This window comes from Danio rerio, chromosome 20, assembly GCF_052040795.2.
Source record: "Danio rerio strain M-AB ecotype USA chromosome 20, GRCz13ab, whole genome shotgun sequence".
NCBI lineage: Eukaryota > Metazoa > Chordata > Actinopteri > Cypriniformes > Danionidae > Danio > Danio rerio.
The window spans coordinates 31,215,639-31,235,173 of NC_141040.1; the positions used below are offsets into that span (position 1 = coordinate 31,215,639).

General features: G+C 34.4%; 2 protein-coding genes across 17 annotated transcripts in view; one reads left to right on the plus strand and one right to left on the minus strand.

The window, feature by feature from the left end:
* Positions 1-19,535, plus strand: part of ppp4r4 (protein phosphatase 4, regulatory subunit 4) — a 68,758-nt gene that overhangs the window by 14,946 nt on the left and 34,277 nt on the right. For 5 of the 14 annotated variants that reach the window (XM_087298264.1, XM_087298255.1, XM_087298258.1 and 2 more), the window contains exons 1-2: positions 18,044-18,300; positions 18,380-18,923. The exons of 4 other annotated variants lie outside the window; for them this stretch is intronic. Coding sequence is in view for 8 of the 10 variants with exons in the window: in XM_087298255.1 (XP_087154381.1) it covers positions 18,819-18,923 (105 nt within the window). In the remaining 2 variants the exon portion in view is untranslated. Of the gene's footprint in view, positions 1-18,043; positions 18,924-19,535 lie in introns of those variants that run through there. 5 more of the 14 variants (XM_087298254.1, XM_087298259.1, XM_087298257.1 and 2 more) reach the window with 2 other exon arrangements.
* Positions 4,202-19,400, minus strand: asb2a.2 (ankyrin repeat and SOCS box containing 2a, tandem duplicate 2). Of its 3 annotated transcripts, none has more exons than XM_087298273.1 (10): positions 17,800-19,400; positions 12,374-12,619; positions 12,127-12,249; positions 9,768-9,937; positions 9,545-9,700; positions 8,659-8,904; positions 8,403-8,574; positions 6,738-7,308; positions 5,430-5,583; positions 4,202-5,141 (listed from the first exon to the last, which is right to left on the minus strand). In XM_087298273.1, exons 2-10 carry the CDS (start codon positions 12,610-12,612, stop codon positions 4,987-4,989), a joined length of 1,986 nt encoding a protein of 661 aa, XP_087154399.1. In that variant the 5' UTR covers positions 12,613-12,619; positions 17,800-19,400; the 3' UTR covers positions 4,202-4,986. The 3 variants fall into 3 exon arrangements, with proteins under 3 accessions (XP_087154399.1, XP_087154400.1, XP_087154398.1); XM_087298274.1 differs by having other exon boundaries at positions 17,849-18,259; XM_087298272.1 differs by lacking the exon at positions 17,800-19,400 and adding an exon at positions 12,807-12,993.

Sequence of the window (19,535 nt, forward strand, 5' to 3'; positions counted from 1 at the left end):
AAGTAGTTAGAACAAGCAGCCATAATATTTTCTGAGTGCATTATACTATAGGACTTTAAGACTTTTCTCATAAAAAAATAAATGAACATTGATTATACTGTTGGGGGTGTGTGTGGGTAAATTACGGTTGGGCTTTTCTACATACATTGTCAAGCCTTTGGTGTGTAACTGGGTTAAATTGTTAGGCTGTCTTTGCTGTGTCAGGTTACAGGTGTGTCAAGGCTACGAGACAAACAGGACATAGAATTGCATTGTGTGAATGCCTTATTCCTTATTTATAGGTGAAGCTGTTAAGTTAAGGTCAAGTGGACGATTCATCAAGGTTATGAACTGTAGTCACGCTTTGTGTTGTGTTTTGAGTTGTCATTGTGGATTAGGCATGAATAATTTGACAAGGTTATCAAATAAGCAGGACGGTGTGGTAATAAACATTAAGTTGGTGTGCAGATTTGCAATTGGATGCCCTTGTTTTAAAATAAAGGCCTACAGCTAGTGGTTATAAAAGATGAGGTCTCCATGCACCTTTTGACATTTTCTGACAATGAACAAAATGAAATTTCATTCGGAGTGACATTTATATGCAATTTTGAGTCTTCTGGTGGTTCTTTATTGTCAGTGATTAACTGTTGTGTTTTATTAATTATATTTTCTGTTTCTGACGTTATTTTTTTTTCTCAGGTTTTTGGAAATTTGATTGTGGTTTTGTTAGTACAATAATGTTTTAAATCATTAAAATTTGCGCTAAGTATGTCTTTTTTTGTTGTATTATAGTTTAAATATTTATTCATTCATTTTATTTTCGACTTAGTGCCTTAATTAATCAGGGGCCGCCACAGCGGAATGAACCGCCAACTTGTCCAGCATACATTTGAAGTCAGAATTAATTGCCCTCCTAAATTATTAGCCCCCCTCCCCCCCGTTTATTTTTTTCCCCTAATTTCTGTTTAACGAGGAGAAGATTTTTTTAACACATTTCTAAGCATAAAAGTTTTAATAACTCATTTCTAATAACTGATTTATTTTATCTTTGCCATAATTACAGTAAATAATATTTTACTAAATATTTTTTAAGACACTTCTATACAGCTTAAATGTATATGTAAAGACTTAACTAGGGTAATTAGGTTAACTGGGCAGGTTAGAATAATTAGGCAAGTTATTGTATAACGATGGTTTGTTCTGTAGACAATCGGAAAAACAATAGCTCAAAGGGGCTAATAATTTTGTCCCTAAAATGTTTTTTAAAAACTGCTTTTATTCTAGCCGAAATAAAACAAATAAGACTTTCTCTAGCAGAAACACATTTTCTTGCTCTGTTAAACATTATTTGGGAAATTTAAAAAAAAAAAAATTCAAAAGAGGGATTATAGTTCTGTCAACAACTGTATATTTTACGCAGCGGATGCCCTTCCAGCCACAACCCAACACTGGGAAAATACACTATGGCCAATTTAGTTTATTTAATTTACCTACAGCGCATGTCTTTGAACTGTGGGGAAACCGGAGCACCCAAAGGAAACCCACGCCAACATGGAGAGAACATGCAAACTCCACACAGAAATGCCAATCTACCTAGCCGGGGCTCGAACCAGCAACCTTCTTGCTGTGAGGCGATCATGTTACCCACTGCGCTATGTGATGCCCTAGTTTTAAATATTTAAGTATTTAAATATTTCTTTTATTTAAATGATTAGGCCTATAAATAGGCTGATTTAGTTGAACTACTGTAGCTGAAATAATTCGTTTACATATTTTTATTTTTCAGTTAACACCCATCTCATAATACAATTGACAACTTAATGAATGTAAAAGGTCACATATTTTACCCCTTTTTTAAGATTTAGAAGTCTTTTGTGTCTCTAGAGTGTGTCTGTAAAATTTCAGCTCAAAACACCCATCAGAATATTTATTATACAGTTCAGAATGTTGGTGTTTTCTGCTCTGAACACAATGTAGCTATTTTTGTTGCCTGTGCATTTAATGCTAGTTCTCCCCACCTACTGTTCCCATGTGCCTGTTAGACTTTGCCTTGTTCTCCGCCTCAGCAGGGTCAGATAAACAGCACAGTGACAGATATGAAGGAAGCAGACCTTACGTAACATTTGTGATGAATACTACAGTAAGAACTTTCCCAATGATTATTTGATATATTTGTTGTGGAGTTAATTCAAGCCTTTCTACAATGAGTCACACAATGTCGTTACAAAGTTCACGTAGACACAGAGACACACAGCACGCGCATTTAGCTTTGCACTGTTTTTGCATGGCAAATGTGACAGGATACATGTTAATATCCACTGCTGTATGGGTATATGTTATGTTAATGTACAAAAAACGGGATTGAAGCTTTTATAATTGTACTGACGTGGCTGTGGTGATAAAGTAAAGACGGTAAAGTCACTGTAATTAATTAACTTGCTTTGCTTTAAAAGCGTTTTAAACTTGTAAAGCTCATTATTGATCACATTTGAGAATGATTGATGAACCTAGCAAACTGAACAGATCTTTTATTCCCAGTGGTTTTGCGCACGTCCTGTCTTGTTGACATGATTAAATGCGTTACTACAGAGACATGTTAACATGTGGTTGTCTATCAATTCGGTGGGCGGGGAAACAGCACTCCTACTTACTCCACCTTTCTGGTATAGGGTGAGCGCACTAGCGCCATTGTAATATGGCTGCCGTCGCATCATCCAAGTGGATGCTGCACAATGGTGGTGGTGTGGAGAGACATCCCTCATGATTGTGAAGCGCTTTGGGTGTATGGCCTTACACAATAAATACGCTATATAAATACACATTACATTACATTACGTTGCGCTCGGCCACAAAATAGGAGGGATTTGGATCCTATTTTAACCTCAGGAAATTTTTAAAAAGAGGCTTATTGTGCGATTTTCATCATAGGTGCCATTTAATGTCTATTTCAGGTAAAAATAACATATTAGTGTGTTAGTTTTTGTTGATTAGAAACACATATAATATTTATAAAACATTATTATTTATTATTATTACTATCATTTTATAGTTATGATTTAATTAATTATAGTTTCATTTATTTACTAAGACTGCTCTTTTTGAAAGATTAAAAAGAAAAGTGTGTCAGAAATGGTGTCTGAGGTTATGTTTACAGTATCTTGGCTAATTATAGAGCTTATCAAAAGCTCAGCTATCTGCTTGAGCATACAGTAGAGGTATGATAGTAATCAATTAAGCAATTTATGTCAAGAATGTAATCAAGGTGTTCTTAAGGGATATAAACGTACACTCATCATAAGACTACAGGCTTTGGCAGTGAAGCACTTTACCTCTCACCTCAAAGTTTAATTTTGTTTCTGCACCTTGTTTCCTCCACTCTTCTTTGAGATTCATAACAGCTGTGATCCCGATGAAGAGCTCAAACTCCACCATCTGTCATGAAGCAAGATGAACACACTTGATAACAGCTTGCAAGGGTTTCTTTTACTATTCAAAGAGCATTTGGTGGCACTGAAAATAATATTTGTGAAAGGAGGTATTGAGGTGTTTTAGCTAGGCATGTGCTTGAAAGGTTTTTGGGCTGCATATTAAAAATGGTTTAAGCAACATAATCTTTCTATACCTGTTTGTCTTGTTGGTGCATCAGACAGGAAATGTGGCATCATATTGCACATCCAGTAACAAAAAAAAACATGCAAATCCTAAAAACATGGGACTTTCGGGCTGGGTCTTGTTGGGGGCAAGACGTTTCAGATAACACCGCCCCCCCCAAAAAAAAATTCAGATAATTTACCCAAAACGAATCATTTTGTCATCACTCAACCTCTACATGTCACTAACCTGTTTGAGTTTTGTCTACTGTTTAACACAAAAACAAATAATTACAAAACTAAATAAAAACCAGTAACCACTGATTTGTTTTGTTTTTTTATACAAAGGTTACCAGAAACCTCTCTTTCTTCAAAATATCTTTTAATGTATTAAACAGAAGAAAGAAACTCATAAAAGTTTGGAAAAACTTAAGACTGAGTTAATAGTAAAAAAAGAATACATTTTCATTTAAGGGTGTTCTGTCACTTAAAGACTAACATATTGATGTTAACACCAGTCAAATCAAATATGTGACATTGATTTTTTAAAATGTATATATGGCCTAAATACATTGTGGTAATTAACAGATTATAAACAAAATGTAATGTCATCCATTCAAATGGGGTCAGTATAGTTTAAAAATAGTTTATTGCACATTTTTGCATATGTACACTGAAAGATACGTACGAAACATATCAACATCATAACGCACACCACACTCTTGCTAACATACAAAAACATGTTAACATTTAATGGACTCATGATTATGAGAATGCTACAACTGTCATTTAATCAGGACGCCATTAAAATAGTAACTATTTTGACCAACGTGTGTAAAAGCTTTACATCTTTCTATTTAGTTGCAAATAAGTGTTAGCCTATTATACTTACTACAAAAGTACTTCTTTACATTATAGTGTCAGTGTCGTACTAATAATCTCAAACATATGAATGTGCTATAGACTAAACAAATACTGTAATACACACCCATGCCATCACATTTATTACAAAATCAAATTGTTTTGACACAATTTTTGCTCATTGCAGTTTTAATACCCGAAATATTCAATTATTGTTGAATCCAATTAATATTTACAAAAAATCTTAAAGTGCAAGTACAGTACATTTGTTTATGCAAGTAAAAATACATAGCCAGCACTTGATTTATATCAAATTGTGTGCCTCTTTTGACATTTTATACAGTATGTATACTATATACATTTAATATGTTATTTACATTTACACGCATGAATTAAAATAATTAGCTATGCAAATTGAAAATAGTAAACGTTTCATTTTCAAATTTGATTTTAAACATTTAATTCATCGTTTAAATTTGTTATAACTAACTGTATGTCTGTACCAAATGAATAAAAGACAACATGTTTTGTAAATATTGAAAAATGGCACAGAATTTTATGACAAGATTCCCTCAAATGATTCTCGTTCATAAATCAAGAACTTGTTTAGTCTTGCTGGTAGAGGAAGAGTGTGGATTTGCTGCAGTCTGTGGACTCCGAGTTGTTGGCGAACCTTTATTCTGCACAGATTCATCAATGTGCATGGAAGAACTGAAACAGAGAAGCGTCAGTTTTTATTTTTAATTCCGTTAATTAAAAAAAATATATTTAGACAATATTGTCAGTAATATGACAAATTCTGCAAAAACATTATCGCTGCTTTAATTTATTTAGTTGAGTCAAATAAACTTTTCTAGTCATCTCAACTTCCATATTACATAAATATTAAGATACTAAAAATGGTGTAGTTGAAACCGGACTAACTTGTTATTTATTATTACACATTTTACAGTGTGAAAATGAAAAGAATAGAAGAAGAATTACAAAGAATGTTCTTACCTGCTTTTTCTTTTACATGAGCCCAGTCTTTGTTGTTGTCTAGGTGTTCGGTTAATCTAGAGCAGAGTTTAACGTGACCCACGTAGTTAAGTAAAGTGTCAATAATGGGTCCAACCAAACCACTGACTGAGGGAGCAGAGATTATCTCACAAAACTGTGAAAAAAAAAAGAAAAAAAGTATTTCATTTTGTTGTAAAAGAAATGTACAAAATAACAGTTATACAGTTAGGTCCATAAATATTTGGACATTGACACAGTTCTAAAAATTTTTTTGGCTCTGTATAAAACACAAATGGATTTGAAATGAAATGAAGATGTGCTTTAATTGATTTGAGGCTATTTACATCCAAATAAGGTTAACGCTGTAGGAATTACAACAGTTTGCATATGTGCCTCCCACTTGTTAAGGGTTCAAAAGTAATTGGACAATCGGCTTCTCAGCTGTTCCATGGCAAGGTGTGTTATTCTCTCATTATTCCAATTACAATGAGCAGATAAAAGGTGTAATGCATATTTACTACTGCATATATTTGATTTTATTAGATATATCCAATACATATTTTATTGGATGGATATTTAAGGTTAAAGCAAATGTTTTTCATTTTTTAAAGGAATAATTTATCAAAAATGACATTTTCTGTCCTAATTCACCCATATTTTCCATATGTTTGTTATATTAAAATTCTTTGTAAAAAATGCCATAAAAATAAGGGATAATATAATGTTCGTGTAAAGCTTATTATTTTATTAAAATAAATAGTAATTTAAAGGGATAGTTTACCACCACATATAATTTCCGTCATCATTTTCTCATCCTCCACTTGTTACAAATCTGTATGACTTTTTTTCTTCTGTTAAACACAAACAGCAGCTACTTTGAAAAATATTCGTAACCAAACAGTTAACAGCAGCCAAAGATTTCCATACTAGTATTTTTTTACAGTGGAATTGACAGGCCGTTTTTCACTCTCTCGTTTTTCAAAATATCTAAGCAGAGAAAAGACTCATGCGACTTTGTAACAACTTGAAAGTGTCTTCAGTAGTGTGTTTTTCTTGTTGTCTGTTTCTATCACCTTTCTTTCTCAGTAAGCTGTTCTTTGCAAGCAAGCAACATTGTAACCAGTCCAAAAACAATATAAAGTGTATGTCTGATCTGTTCAGTACAGTACTTTGTACAGATGGTTACAAAAATCAAGATGAATGATGAAATCTGAGTTAAGTGTACGTTACTGAACATTAGCACACTGTATGTGTAAATAGTTATGGTGTAGTTTTAAACACAGTGTTATCATTTTTTTTTTAATATACCTGTACACAGTAGTCTGATGGATCTTCATTTAATAAGTACATTGTTTCTCTTCCAGTTGATCTTGGTTTTAAAGGGGGATGAGGATTACTTCCATACTGACATTTAAAACATGCCAGTGCATCACAGCCATTGTCCAGAAGATACTTCATCATCATAATGTACCTCATGCAGAAAACCAGAGCTGCTGGGAAGCTGGTGGGATGAGTGGGCAGCATGGCATTAACATTGGCACCGTACTTCACCAACAGGGTCACCATTTCTATATTTCCTTTCCTCACAGCCACAAGCAGAGGGTTGAATATGTCCAGGTTTGGGTCAGCACCAGCTTCTAAAAGCATAATGGCGGCCTCAATGTTTCTGTTCACCACAGCCGAGTATAAAGCTGTGCTGCGGCGATCCTCATGCAGTTTTGACCAGTCGTCCGAGAGCATGGCATTGACATCATATCCAGCCTCAATCAGTATTTCTAGAACGTCATCTCTGTTACGCTCAGCTGCGAAATGAAGGGGACTGATGCCGGAGCGTCTCACTTTGGTTGTGCTGGTTTTAGGAATTAACATGGCGACAATGCTGAAGAACATTTAAAAAAAGAGACATATTTATTTCTTCAACAATAATCAGATCCTTGAGATTATGAAGAAAGACTAAAAAATCTTCTGAATAAGGATATCTAGATGAAAAGTAGGTGGTATCTAAAAGATTGGTTATTTCTTGACTGTTTAACTCAAACACACACACACTTAAAAAGACATTAGGAGAATTACTTCTGGAACCAGCACTCCTGGAAAATTGAACAGGCCCTAATGTACTCTATAGACCACTTAATGATGGGAATGAGCAGATTATAAGAATAATTTACCCAATAATAAAAATTTGGCCATCATTCACCCATCATACACTGGTTTTAGACCAATTTGTATATTCTTTCTTCTCTTAAAAAAACAGGTCACAAAAGTGAAGTACACTAAGGAATATCAAAAAAAGCCATTGACGTCTTCCATCGTATTTTATTGTCTCTTTTTCTCCAACATTCTTCAGAATATCTTGCTTTTTGTGCAACAGAAGAAATTCATTTATAAAAGTTTATAACAGGGGTGCCCAAACTTTTGCCTTTAAAGGGCCAAAAAGCAAACTTGATTGAGGGCTGTGCCAAACCCGTATATATAATATTTTCCATGGGTAATTTCCTAATTAATTCGCTAATATTTAAAAATAATTACACTGTAAAACCTAAAAAGTTAAGGCAATTCAAACTATTTGAGGAAACAGATTGCAACAAACCATTTAAGCTTTAAAAAAATCCTAATGAGTACTGTGAACTTAATACATTTGAGTAAATGAAGCAGTTTGAGCACAGTAAATCCCAATAAATTAAGAGAACCCAAACCAACTGAGTATTGTAAAACCCAACAAGTTAAGGCAACACAAACCATTTTAGGAAATCGACTGCTGTACACCATTTGAGTTCAAAAACTAATCTATATGAGTACTGTGAACTTACGCCATTTAAGTTGAAGTAATGAAGTATTTAACTAACATATTACTTTCAACTCTTCAAATGAGTAGAATTAACTTGCAGTCAATTTTGACTTAACTACACTCATTTAATTAGTTAAAGTTGACAGTTGGTTCTTACAGTGTAGAAAACATTTCACTGCACTAACCTCTCATGGCCATTCTTTGATGCGATGTGAATAGGAAGCAATCCAGATTTGTTGGCTTTGTTAGCATCGGCTCTTTTTGACAGGAGGATCTTGACAACTTCAACATGACCATTCTTGGAGGCCTCAAACAAGGCTGTTGCATCATCATTAGCCTTGGAATTGATATTACCTCCTAAACAACAGGTAACTGGGTTAATGATGCTAGATTAGAGTCGATAATTACACTTAGGCATGCCATATGAAAAAAAAATAGTACCTTTATGTATAAGGTAGTTTAGCACATCGACAGCGTTACACTGAGCAGCTGTAAACAAAGAGTCAATCCCATAAACATTTTGGGCCCACAGCTTTGCCCCTGCGTGTATCAACATCTTACAACTCTCCAACATTTTGTTCCTCACTGCTTCATGTAGTGGAGTTAAACCTTGAACGCAGGCTTTGGTTGGTGTAGCTCCATATCTCAATAGAAGTTCCACTATCTCTTCATTAGCTTTCTCACATGCTGTAAAAGAAAATCATTATTCATATTTTCAAACGCTTTCTGGTCATTTGCGCATGTTTACATGGACAATAATAAGCCAATTTTAATACGATTAAGACAATACTCTAAAACAGAACTAAACAGAAATTGATTTAAGACGTAGAGTATGCCAGTTTTAGTCACATTATTGAAGTGTAGTACAGACATGTAAACAATGCAATCAAACTATTACTGTCGTGTAGGATTTTTAGTAAAGGATCACTGTCACCTGCATCACGAAATGCAGAGGTTTTTTTCCTGCGATATAAAGTTCCATTAAAACAACACTCTTCCTAAAGTTCATACTCATACTATATCTTGTTTGTAATGGGGGCATGCATGAAATGTTTCTGAATGAAAGTGAAAGTGCCAAACTGCAGCTAAAGTCGACAAATTAAAAACGAAACACGCAAAATTACATGAAATTCCGGAGGATATGTGGATAGCCTGGTGACGTAATGACTTTAATTATGAGCTATACAGTAACATGTAAAACTGGATCATGATGGGAACATTCAAAAAACAACAAGCGTAAACACCTTAATTATATTATTGTCTTACTCAGATTATAGCAAATAATTTGATTACTGATGTCCTTGTAAACATAGTCACTGTTTTGTACCTTTGTACAATGGGGTCTCCCACTGGTTATTCGCAATGTTTGGATCAGCTCCTTGCTCCAAAAGGTGCTCGACACAAGCAACATGCTTGCGACCCACAGCCAGAATGAGCGGGGTCTGATTTCTGTGTGTTCTTTTGTTGATTGTATCTGGTTTGGCTGTGAGGAAAGACGAGATGGTTTGAGTGTTTGACTCTGAGCTGGACACAAATGATTAATTTCTTACCTTTGAGCAAAACCTTAAGGCACTCCACATGGCCGTTGCAGGCACATTCATGAAGCGGTAACCAGCCATCTTTATTGGGCTCTTCGAGATATTTAGATTTGCTATGAACGAGGTCTTGTAAAGTCTTTGCATCTCCCTTCCAAATAGCTGAGAGAAAGGGGTCCAAATCACTGAAAAGAAGAACAAATATGCAAACCAATCTTAAGAATAGCACTTATATCAGAGGATTTTGATTAAGCATTTTATTTGATTTTAACTCAAAATATGTAGTAGTTGTTGCCTCACAGCAAGAAGGTCGCTGGTTCGAGCCTCGGCTGGGTCAGTTGGCATTTCTGTGTAGAGTTTGCATGTTCTCTCTGCAATCGCGTGGGTTTCTTCCGGGTGCTCCGGTTTCTCCAACAGTCCAAAGACATGTGGTACAGGTGAATTGGGTAGGCTAAATTGTCCATATGTATGTATGTGTGCGAATGAGTGTGTATGGGTCTCCCAGAGATGGGTTGCAGCTGGAAGGGCATCTGCTGCGTAAAACATATGCTGGATAAGTTGGTGATTCATTCCGCTGTGGCGACCCCAGATCAATAAAGGGACTTAGCCGAAAAGAAAATTAATGAATGAATGATGAGTTATGAGTGATTTGTTTTTTATTCAAGCCATTTGGAGCCAGATCAGTCTCAAAAATAATGTATTTACAAAATAAATTCATGGATGCACAGCACAATTCACATTTACAAAATCCAATTTGTAAATTCAAAATACAATTTATAAATACAACACACAATTCGAGAATTCACGAGTAAAAGTCCTAAATATTTTTGCCAAATGAATTGGATTTGCATATTTTTGAATTGCGATTTGAACTTCTTATTTGGAATTGTGTATTTACGAATCGTGTTTACAATTTACGAATTGGATTTGTGTATTTACAAATCGCATTTAGAATTTACGAATTTTATTTTTGTATTTACGTATCGTGTTTAGAATTTACGAATTGGATTTGTGTATTTAAGAATCGTGTTTAGAATTTAAGAATTGGATTTGTGTATTTACGAATCGTGTTTAGAATTTACAAATTGGATTTGTGCATTTACGAATCAAGTTTAGAATTTACAAATTGTATTTGTGTATTTACAAATCGTATTTAGAATTTACGAATTGGATTTGTGTATTTACGAATCGTGTTTAGAATTTACGAATTGGATTTTTGTATTTACGAATCGTGTTTAGAATTTCGAATTGGATTTTTGTATTTACGAATCGTGTTTAGAATTTACGAATTGGATTTGTGTATTCACGAATCGTGTTCAGAATTTACGAATTGGATTTGTGTATTTTCGAGTCGTGTTTAGAATTTACGAATTGGATTTGTGTATTTACGAATCGTGTTTAGAATTTACAAATTGGATTCGTGCATTTACGAATCAAGTTTAGAATTTACAAATTGGATTTGTGTATTTACAAATCGTATTTAGAATTTACGAATTGGATTTGTGTATTTACGAATCACGTTTAGAATTTACAAATTGGATTTGTGTATTTACAAATCGCGTTTAGAATTTACAAATTGGATTTTTGTATTTACAAATCGTGTTTAGAATTTACGAATTGGATTTGTGTATTTACGAATCAAGTTTAGAATTTACAAATTGGATTTGTGTATTTACGAATCAAGTTTAGAATTTACGAATTGGATTTGTGTATTTACAAATCAAGTTTAGAATTTACGAATTGGATTTGTGTATTTACGAATTGTGTTGTGAACTTACAAACTGGATTTTGTAAATGTGAATTGTGCTGTGCATATATGAATTTTATTTTGTAAATGTATTATTTTTGAGACTGATCTGGCTTCTGTCTTCATTAAATAGCTACTCGTTTTGAATAGTGTGTGCCTTTTGAATGTGTAATATGGATTAAATTCAAACACACATTCTGCATGTTGTCAGCATCACATGACCTAACAGGATCTGTTGTGTCACTTCACTGCCATTATACTCTCATAATAAGTAGTATGTAGTAAGTACTAATATGTAGTTACTCATTAACCTGTTTATTGAAATTGCAATCATAAAAAAACTGTTTATAGAGTTGTACATATTGAGAACATATCATAAACTTCCAAACTTACCAAAAGTTTTTTCTGTCACACTATGTCACACTATATACTTATACATATCCACCACAAGACATGCAAATCACTTGATTTTAAGCAAGCATAACTAGTAATGATGAGTTTGAAAAACTCCAAATTTCCAAGTATTTCCAAGTAAAAAAGTCAATTGTCACAATTTTCCACTATAAATAAAGACATATTGATAAATAAGTACACATGCATACACAAATTGGGTTAAATGCTACTCACTTTACAGTTTGCACTGTGACCCGCAGGTGTCCATTGTGTCTTGTCCATGCAATCACCTTGTCGCTGTCTTTACTAAAAATATGATCTTGAACATCTCTGTCGATCTTTGTTTTCTTAATTTCACTGAAATCAGAACAACACATTATTTACAGTATAGATTTTGCAAGAGATTTAATAATAATTATATGTTTTAAAATATTTTATTCAAAGTCATGTGGTTGTGCATAAGAAGCCCGGGAAAAATCACCTTGGTGGGTTGGCTGAATTAGGGTTGGCTGGAGGTCTTTGTGCACCTTTAGGGACAGCTGGCTGTGTGTGGGCCTGCACTTGCCGATCTTGCCATGGAGATAAATTTGTTTCAGCCAGGCTACGTTCAATAGCTAACTGCAACAGCTGTTCTTCCGACATATGTGCATAAGCACTGTAGTCCTCCAGCTCTCCGCTTGTTGTCCTTGATGCTGCCATTGTCACTCTGGCTGCTGCCATTTTGCACCTGTGACAGTAAAACAGCTCATGAATTTGAATACCATTTCTGAACAATCACATACACACAAACACAAAATTTGCTTCGAGATGAATTAAAATACCAGGTTCGAGCTTTAGATTTTTTTTCTTCTTCAATTTAAAAGGTCTATAACATTTTCAATACTGTCATTAATTGCACCTACTCTACCTCCTACCTTCTGCAGGATATCAACAATTAGGCTGAATGTGTTGCATGCGTGTCTGCTTCTTCCTCTCTACAGCAATTGCTGCTGTGTGCTTTATGAGGAGTCTGTAAGAGGTCTTGATTTCATATCACACAGTAAACAAACTGATTCCCTTATAAATATATCTGCCTTCACTGCATGTGATTCATTAGAGCATGTCTGGTTTAGATGCAACATGATCTTTTTTTTTTTTTGCATGTGAGCCAAGAAGCAGGAAATGTGGGACAGCTAGACTTGTGTATGTTTGTGGAAACCATTTTTTCCTAACCCGGTTTACCAACACTTAAAAAGACGGTTGACCCAAATATCTTTTACATGTAATTCTGCTGTCATTTGCTTAACCTTTAATTTAAGTTTCTTCTGTTGAGCACAAAAGAAGATATTTTGAAAAATGTCTGAAACTTTTGACATGTATTGCTATGAATGTCAATAAGTTGTAACATTCTTCTGAATATCTTCTTTTTGTTCCACAGAACAAAGAAACTTATAATGGTTTGGAACCACTTGATAATCTAAACGGTGAGCAAATTTTTATTTTTATTCTGAATTTCCATAAATATTATGTAAATTGCAGCAGGTACAAATCTTGCATAATTGATCAAAACTTGGTAGTTAAATATGCAGAAACAGCAATATAAATGTGTTTATTGCCTGTATAATACATTATGATGTAAATATTTGCGTTGTCATGTGATGCCATCTATACTGCTTTCTATATGCATTGTTTACATATTTACAGCATGTCATCTTTCTCTATACATTAATACAAATCCATGGTGTAACGTTTGAGTGACCCTGTTTTCTGAGACAGCTGTCTCTGAACGCTTGCATGTGCTGGAAACCTATCTGTGACACTATAAACATCTCAGATGGATATTCATATCGCTTGTTTTAAATGACTCAACTGTTTTTATATGCAGCAGTGTGGCAATGAAGGTTTACAGCTTGAAAACAGTGCAATAATGCAATCCAAAATAAAGGATGTTGATAATGAATCATATTTCTGATTGACGTTTGACTGAAAACTGACGGTATAGTATTAATGTTCACAATCATACAGTATCTGCAGATATTAAATTCATTTTAACTAGACTATCGCATATTTTAATGTGATTAAGCTAAAGAATATTTAGATTAACCGTTTTCATATGGAGCCAGATCAGTCTCAAAAATAATAAATTTACAAAATTAAATTATTATATATGCACAGCACAATTCACATTTGCAAAATCCAATTTGTAAGTTCAAAACATGATTCTTAAATACACAAATCCAGATCGTATATTCTAAACTTGATTCATAAATATGCAAATTGATTCGTTAACACACAAATCCAATTCGTAAATTCTAAAAACAATTCGTAAATACACAAATCCAATTCATAAATTCAAAACACGATTCGTAAATACACAAATCCAATTCATACATTTAAAACACGATTCGTAAATACACAAATCCAATTAATAAATTCTAAAACACGACTCGTAAATAAACAAATCCAATTAATAAAGTCTAAAACACGATTCGTAAATACACAATTCCAATTCATAAATTTTAAGCACAATTCGTAAATACACAAATCCATTTCGTAAATTCTAAACACGACTTGTAAATACACAAATCCAATTCATAAGTTCAAAACACGATTTATAAATGCGCAAATCCAATTCATGTTCAAAACATATTTCAAAAATATGCAAATCCAATTAATTTGGCAAAAAATACTTATGACTTCTCCTCATGAATTCACAAATTGTATATATTATTATTTTTTGAGACTGATCTGGCTCCATATTTCATTCCTTTTACACACCTGAAACATTATGCTATTTGTTAATCTCATTATGTTTTATTCATTTAGTTCATTAATTATTTCTTTAAATATAGTCATCCACTTACACCAATAAGAATTATTTTTCCCATTTAGGCTGAAATAATAGTAAAAATGTGGGATTAATCACACAGACTACTACTGATCCCCAGTGCATAAAATCGGTACACTGGCACCATCCTCTGGTCAAAATATGTAACTTTTCTTTAGTGTTTATATAATGTTTATATACTATATAAATAGTATGCTCTAAACAAACAAATAAATAAATGTGCACATAATTATAAAGAATTCCATGTCATAGCATACCATAATCAAGTTTCCTCATGTTTTATTGCATTCACTTGATTTTTAAATGAAAACGTTTAACCTAAATTGGCTTTGCAACGTCAAAAATATTTTAAAAGACTAAATTAGCCTGGGAGAACCAGACAAGTAAAGCAATTTGGTTCAGATAAAATCATATCTAAATTGCTTTTCAAGGTTATATATCAATATCATAAACACCTTTTAGAGTAACTATACAGCAAGAGCAAAATAATATTTTGGAATGGATCGTTTCAGTTTTTTTTTATTAATGTTGGATGAATATTTCGAGCAACTGGGTGTCAGTTGAAGGAGAAGAATCCCAGACATGATGTAGTGTGAAAATCATGACTGTGCATTTACTTTGATATATTCAGAGAGACATTCAGATATCTGAGACAGATCGAGATGAGTATACAGTTGATCGTTGCTAGTCTGGCAGTGATATGAGAAACTTGCATGGATGGATTCTCTGAGAGCCCAGAGACTAAACCTTTTCAGCTGACCTGATGTGACCTGTTATCCAAGAGCCATATAAACAAGGATACTAAAGGTCTCTAGAGGTCTGAGTAGCATTTGGTTCTGTCACGTGTATTTGTGTTCACGTGTGCTTATAAATAGGTCTGTTTTATAAAAAAAAAAATAACAAGATTTTAACAAGACACTTTATCTCTTGGGTCTTGCACCAATGTATATAATTTAGAAGAGCCCAATTAGGCCTGTTTTACAGAAATACTCAATAAACAATGTTGAGTTTAATTATTTTTGTAGCAAAAACGTCTAATCATTACAAAAAATATTTTCAGTATTATTTTTGTAATATTTTATTTTATTTAACAATTATAAGATATTTAACAAAAAACAGCACAATTCCATTAAAAAGAAAAAAATAGGACAGAATAATTGACATTGCATTTTTTCTGTAAAGTTTCAAGGCATAGTAGTTCCACTTGAATGACATAAAGCAACACGTTCAACCATCTCTTATGGAGCCTTTGGAGATTTCCAATTAAGTAAGATCATCTTTTTAGCTGTAATCATGTCAGTCATCAGGGCTTGCTGTTGGGTTAATAGAAATGTCCATTATATTAGAATATTTAATATTCTATTCGGGTGGATATCGGGTCCATAAGCACTGGAAAACAAATTTAAAATGTTGTACCAAAACTCATGAAGAGCAGGACAAAACCAAAATACCATTTCTGCCCCACCACATCTTTTACATTTACAAATAGAATATTTTACGTAATCTAGTTTTAGAGAAATAAAAGCGATGTTAACACTTTAAATTGGATTAATTTATCTCTTGAATTTATCTAACCTTTCTTTATTCTTGACAGGGTTTCTCATCAGCCACTTCTTTATTCAAATCCATGGCCCAAGCTGTCTTGATGTGCTTAGTGCATGTTGGTGCCTAGATGTCTAATATTAGGGTTAGAGGATAGACAATTCTGAATAATATGACTTTCTGGTTTATTTATAAATTGTGAAACATTTTCCTTTACATAGTTTTAACCTGCAGATAGTAAAAGAAATTAGACTGCGGGAGAGAAAACTTATCCTTCAGCTGTGCAAAGCATGTAAATTGATTGTCAATGTAAAGATCTATGCAAAATAGCCCTTTTCTTATCCATGCCGTAAAAGTACTGTCGATCAGGGAAGGTTTAAATGAAGGACTGTTTGAAATAAGCGTACTGTCTGAAAGCTTAGGTCATTTGTAAAATGTATTTATCTGATTTAAAATCCTTAACAAATTCCACATGCTGTGTTACTTTTTAACTGGAATATTACAACTACAAGAAGAAGCTTACATGAGGTTTACTGTAGTTTAACTGCAGTTGCAGTCCAATTCACTCCCTTATAATTTACTGCATTTACTGCAGTGCAAATATAATTCAGTGCAACTGCAGTTTAGGGTTGTTGTTGTGAAACTAGATTCCAGGGACCACCAGGGGGCCTCAATGGAGTTCTAGGGCATATAATAATAATAATAATAATAATAATAATGATGATGATGATGATGATGATGATGATGATGTTGATGATGATAATGATGATAATAATGATGATGACGATGATGATGAAGATGCATTTAGTAAAATAAAAATGATTAAACCAAGATAAATAAATACATTAGTAAATTCTAAGCAAATACTTTTTATATGGAAGTAATAATTATAGCAGTTATAAAATTTACAAAAATGATAAATATGATCCAAATAAATAATCAAAATTAGATGAAAGCAAACAACAAATACAAGTATGATGACATTCGGTTCTATTTGGTGCACTGTAAAAACATCCCGGTTGCCTTACATTGTTAAGCTGAATCAAAATAACCTCACGGGTCTATTGAACTTAAAACTCCACTGACCCAAAACTGCTTGCATAACTTATAAAATTAAGTTAGAATATTATTAACGTAATTGAATAAGTTACAATGAACTAAAAACATATGCTGTCATAATTTTTTTTTTACAGTGTGGTTATACATTTTAGGAAGGGGTCCCTTATCAAAATAGGACAAACACATTTAGTTATCATGTGGCAGCTTAAATTAAAAAGAGTGTGGAAATGTTAAAAACGTCTTGATCAAAGGTGTGGGAATTTACTGCATTGTTTACTTTTTTAAGCATGGTACCTTTAATGCACTATTAATGCACTTTTGCAGGACTAGTGTTTAAAAAAAGTTGTGCTCAAAATGACCACACTTGCTTTACAGTTAAAGCTCAACTCCTACAGCTCTTTAAATGTGCGTATTAGGCTAAGGTACTTTGGATATTCTTTGTCATTCTGCACTGAATGTGTTTGCCCGAATTAACTTACTGTTGTAAGCACTGGTGTTCAAGTTAGCACAATGAGCAAAACGTCACACCTAGCTGTTTATTCCAAGCGTTAGGTTTACCCGGAATTAGCCATATTTAGAAGATTATGCCGTAAGTAAACGTAATCAGTTGTCAAATCCAGTAGTTGTGCCCTGTTCCGAGTCCATTTCGATGACGAACTTCGACTCGCGTTCTGACGTGCCAACCGCTCCGAGCTGCTGTGGCATGCTGTCGCCATGGAAACCAGTTTAGTTGGTGCAGTGCGTTTGCGTGGTTCCAATATTCCTGCTTGCTAGCACATCCACGTTATAAAAGACGTAGCTTTTATCAAATGATCCGTTTGCCAGTCGAGCTACATTTACAGAGGATTACGTGAGATGGGAACTAAATAGGCAGGAATGCGCACGGCTTTCTCGAAGGGAGTTTTTTTTTTCGACAGGCCTTTTTTCAACTTTGTTGTCGTAATATTAGCGAGCTAACGTCAACCGAGGCAGGTGAACAGGTATGTGCGGTCGTCTTAAACTGCAAATGTACTTGACGCCAGATATTCATGTAAGCGCGGTTTTATTTTTTCCCATCAGGGATCTGTTCTTCATATGACAACAGCCATATCTGGATGATTTTGTCTTCAAGCGGGGGAAGGATTTCATGTTTGACCACCAGCACGCGCTGGCCACACAAGCACTCGAGCAGCTCCGGTGGGAAAACGAACAGCACATCCCATCTTTTTTTCTCGGAAAGTTAGCAACACTTTAATCGCAGGAATCCCTTACTATGTGCCGTCAGCGCACGCGCGTGTGCAACTGAAAGCGCGTGTGGAAACTGCACAAACAATTCTGAACACCACGCAAATAAATTAGTGATAGATCAAGCTTTGCAACCAGTGGGACGCGTTTGTCGTGGGAGGACCATCCTCTCTTCATCAAAGGCATCACATCAGTCATTATCTGTCAAGGAGCCACAATAATGACAACACTTTGACATCCGCGTCTGGCACATTGGCGAAAACACTTAGGACAGATGTTTGTCAGGAAAATGACGCCGAGTCAGTCCAGTCTGTTTGGAGAGATTGATGACCTGCAGGACCTTACTTTCATCGAGAGACCCATACGCAGGAGCCTGAAGGTATGTATGAATCCATTTTCTTGTCAAGAAATGCCTACATACATTTTCGAAGTTGCTTATCAAATTGGTATTGTGCCATTAAATGTTCGTATATAGAAGTAAATGTATTTTTGACGCTGCAGGTTATTTTAAAAAAAGAAATAGTAAAACATTTTTGCATATTTTGTTCCGGGCGTCACGACTATTCATTTTACATTATCACGTCATATTATATTTATTTGAGGTTGTAGCTGTTCTAGCATCCGTGGGGAAGGACGGGGGTTGCCCACTTCAGTCTGCTGAGTGACGCAGTTTCTGTCAGCTGTCCGCATCACTACTTCGCCTCCTCGTTTTCGCGCCTCACCACTGCGGAATAGAGGATTTCCACCTCAAACCGTAACGCTAATCCCGTTACCACAGCGCAATTCCTCACGTCAAACGGTGGCATTCACGTATTGTCGTGTTGTACGTCTTTGCAGTCGTGCACCTGGTCGCAGTGAAGTTAAGCAAGGATACTCTCTCATCTCAGCATCACGTATGCGGGAATAATGCAACGCCTCCAGAGGGGGCGGGTGTTTTCTGTCCCTTATCTTTTTTTAATGGGGAGCTTCCAAAGAAAAGCATCGTGGTTCT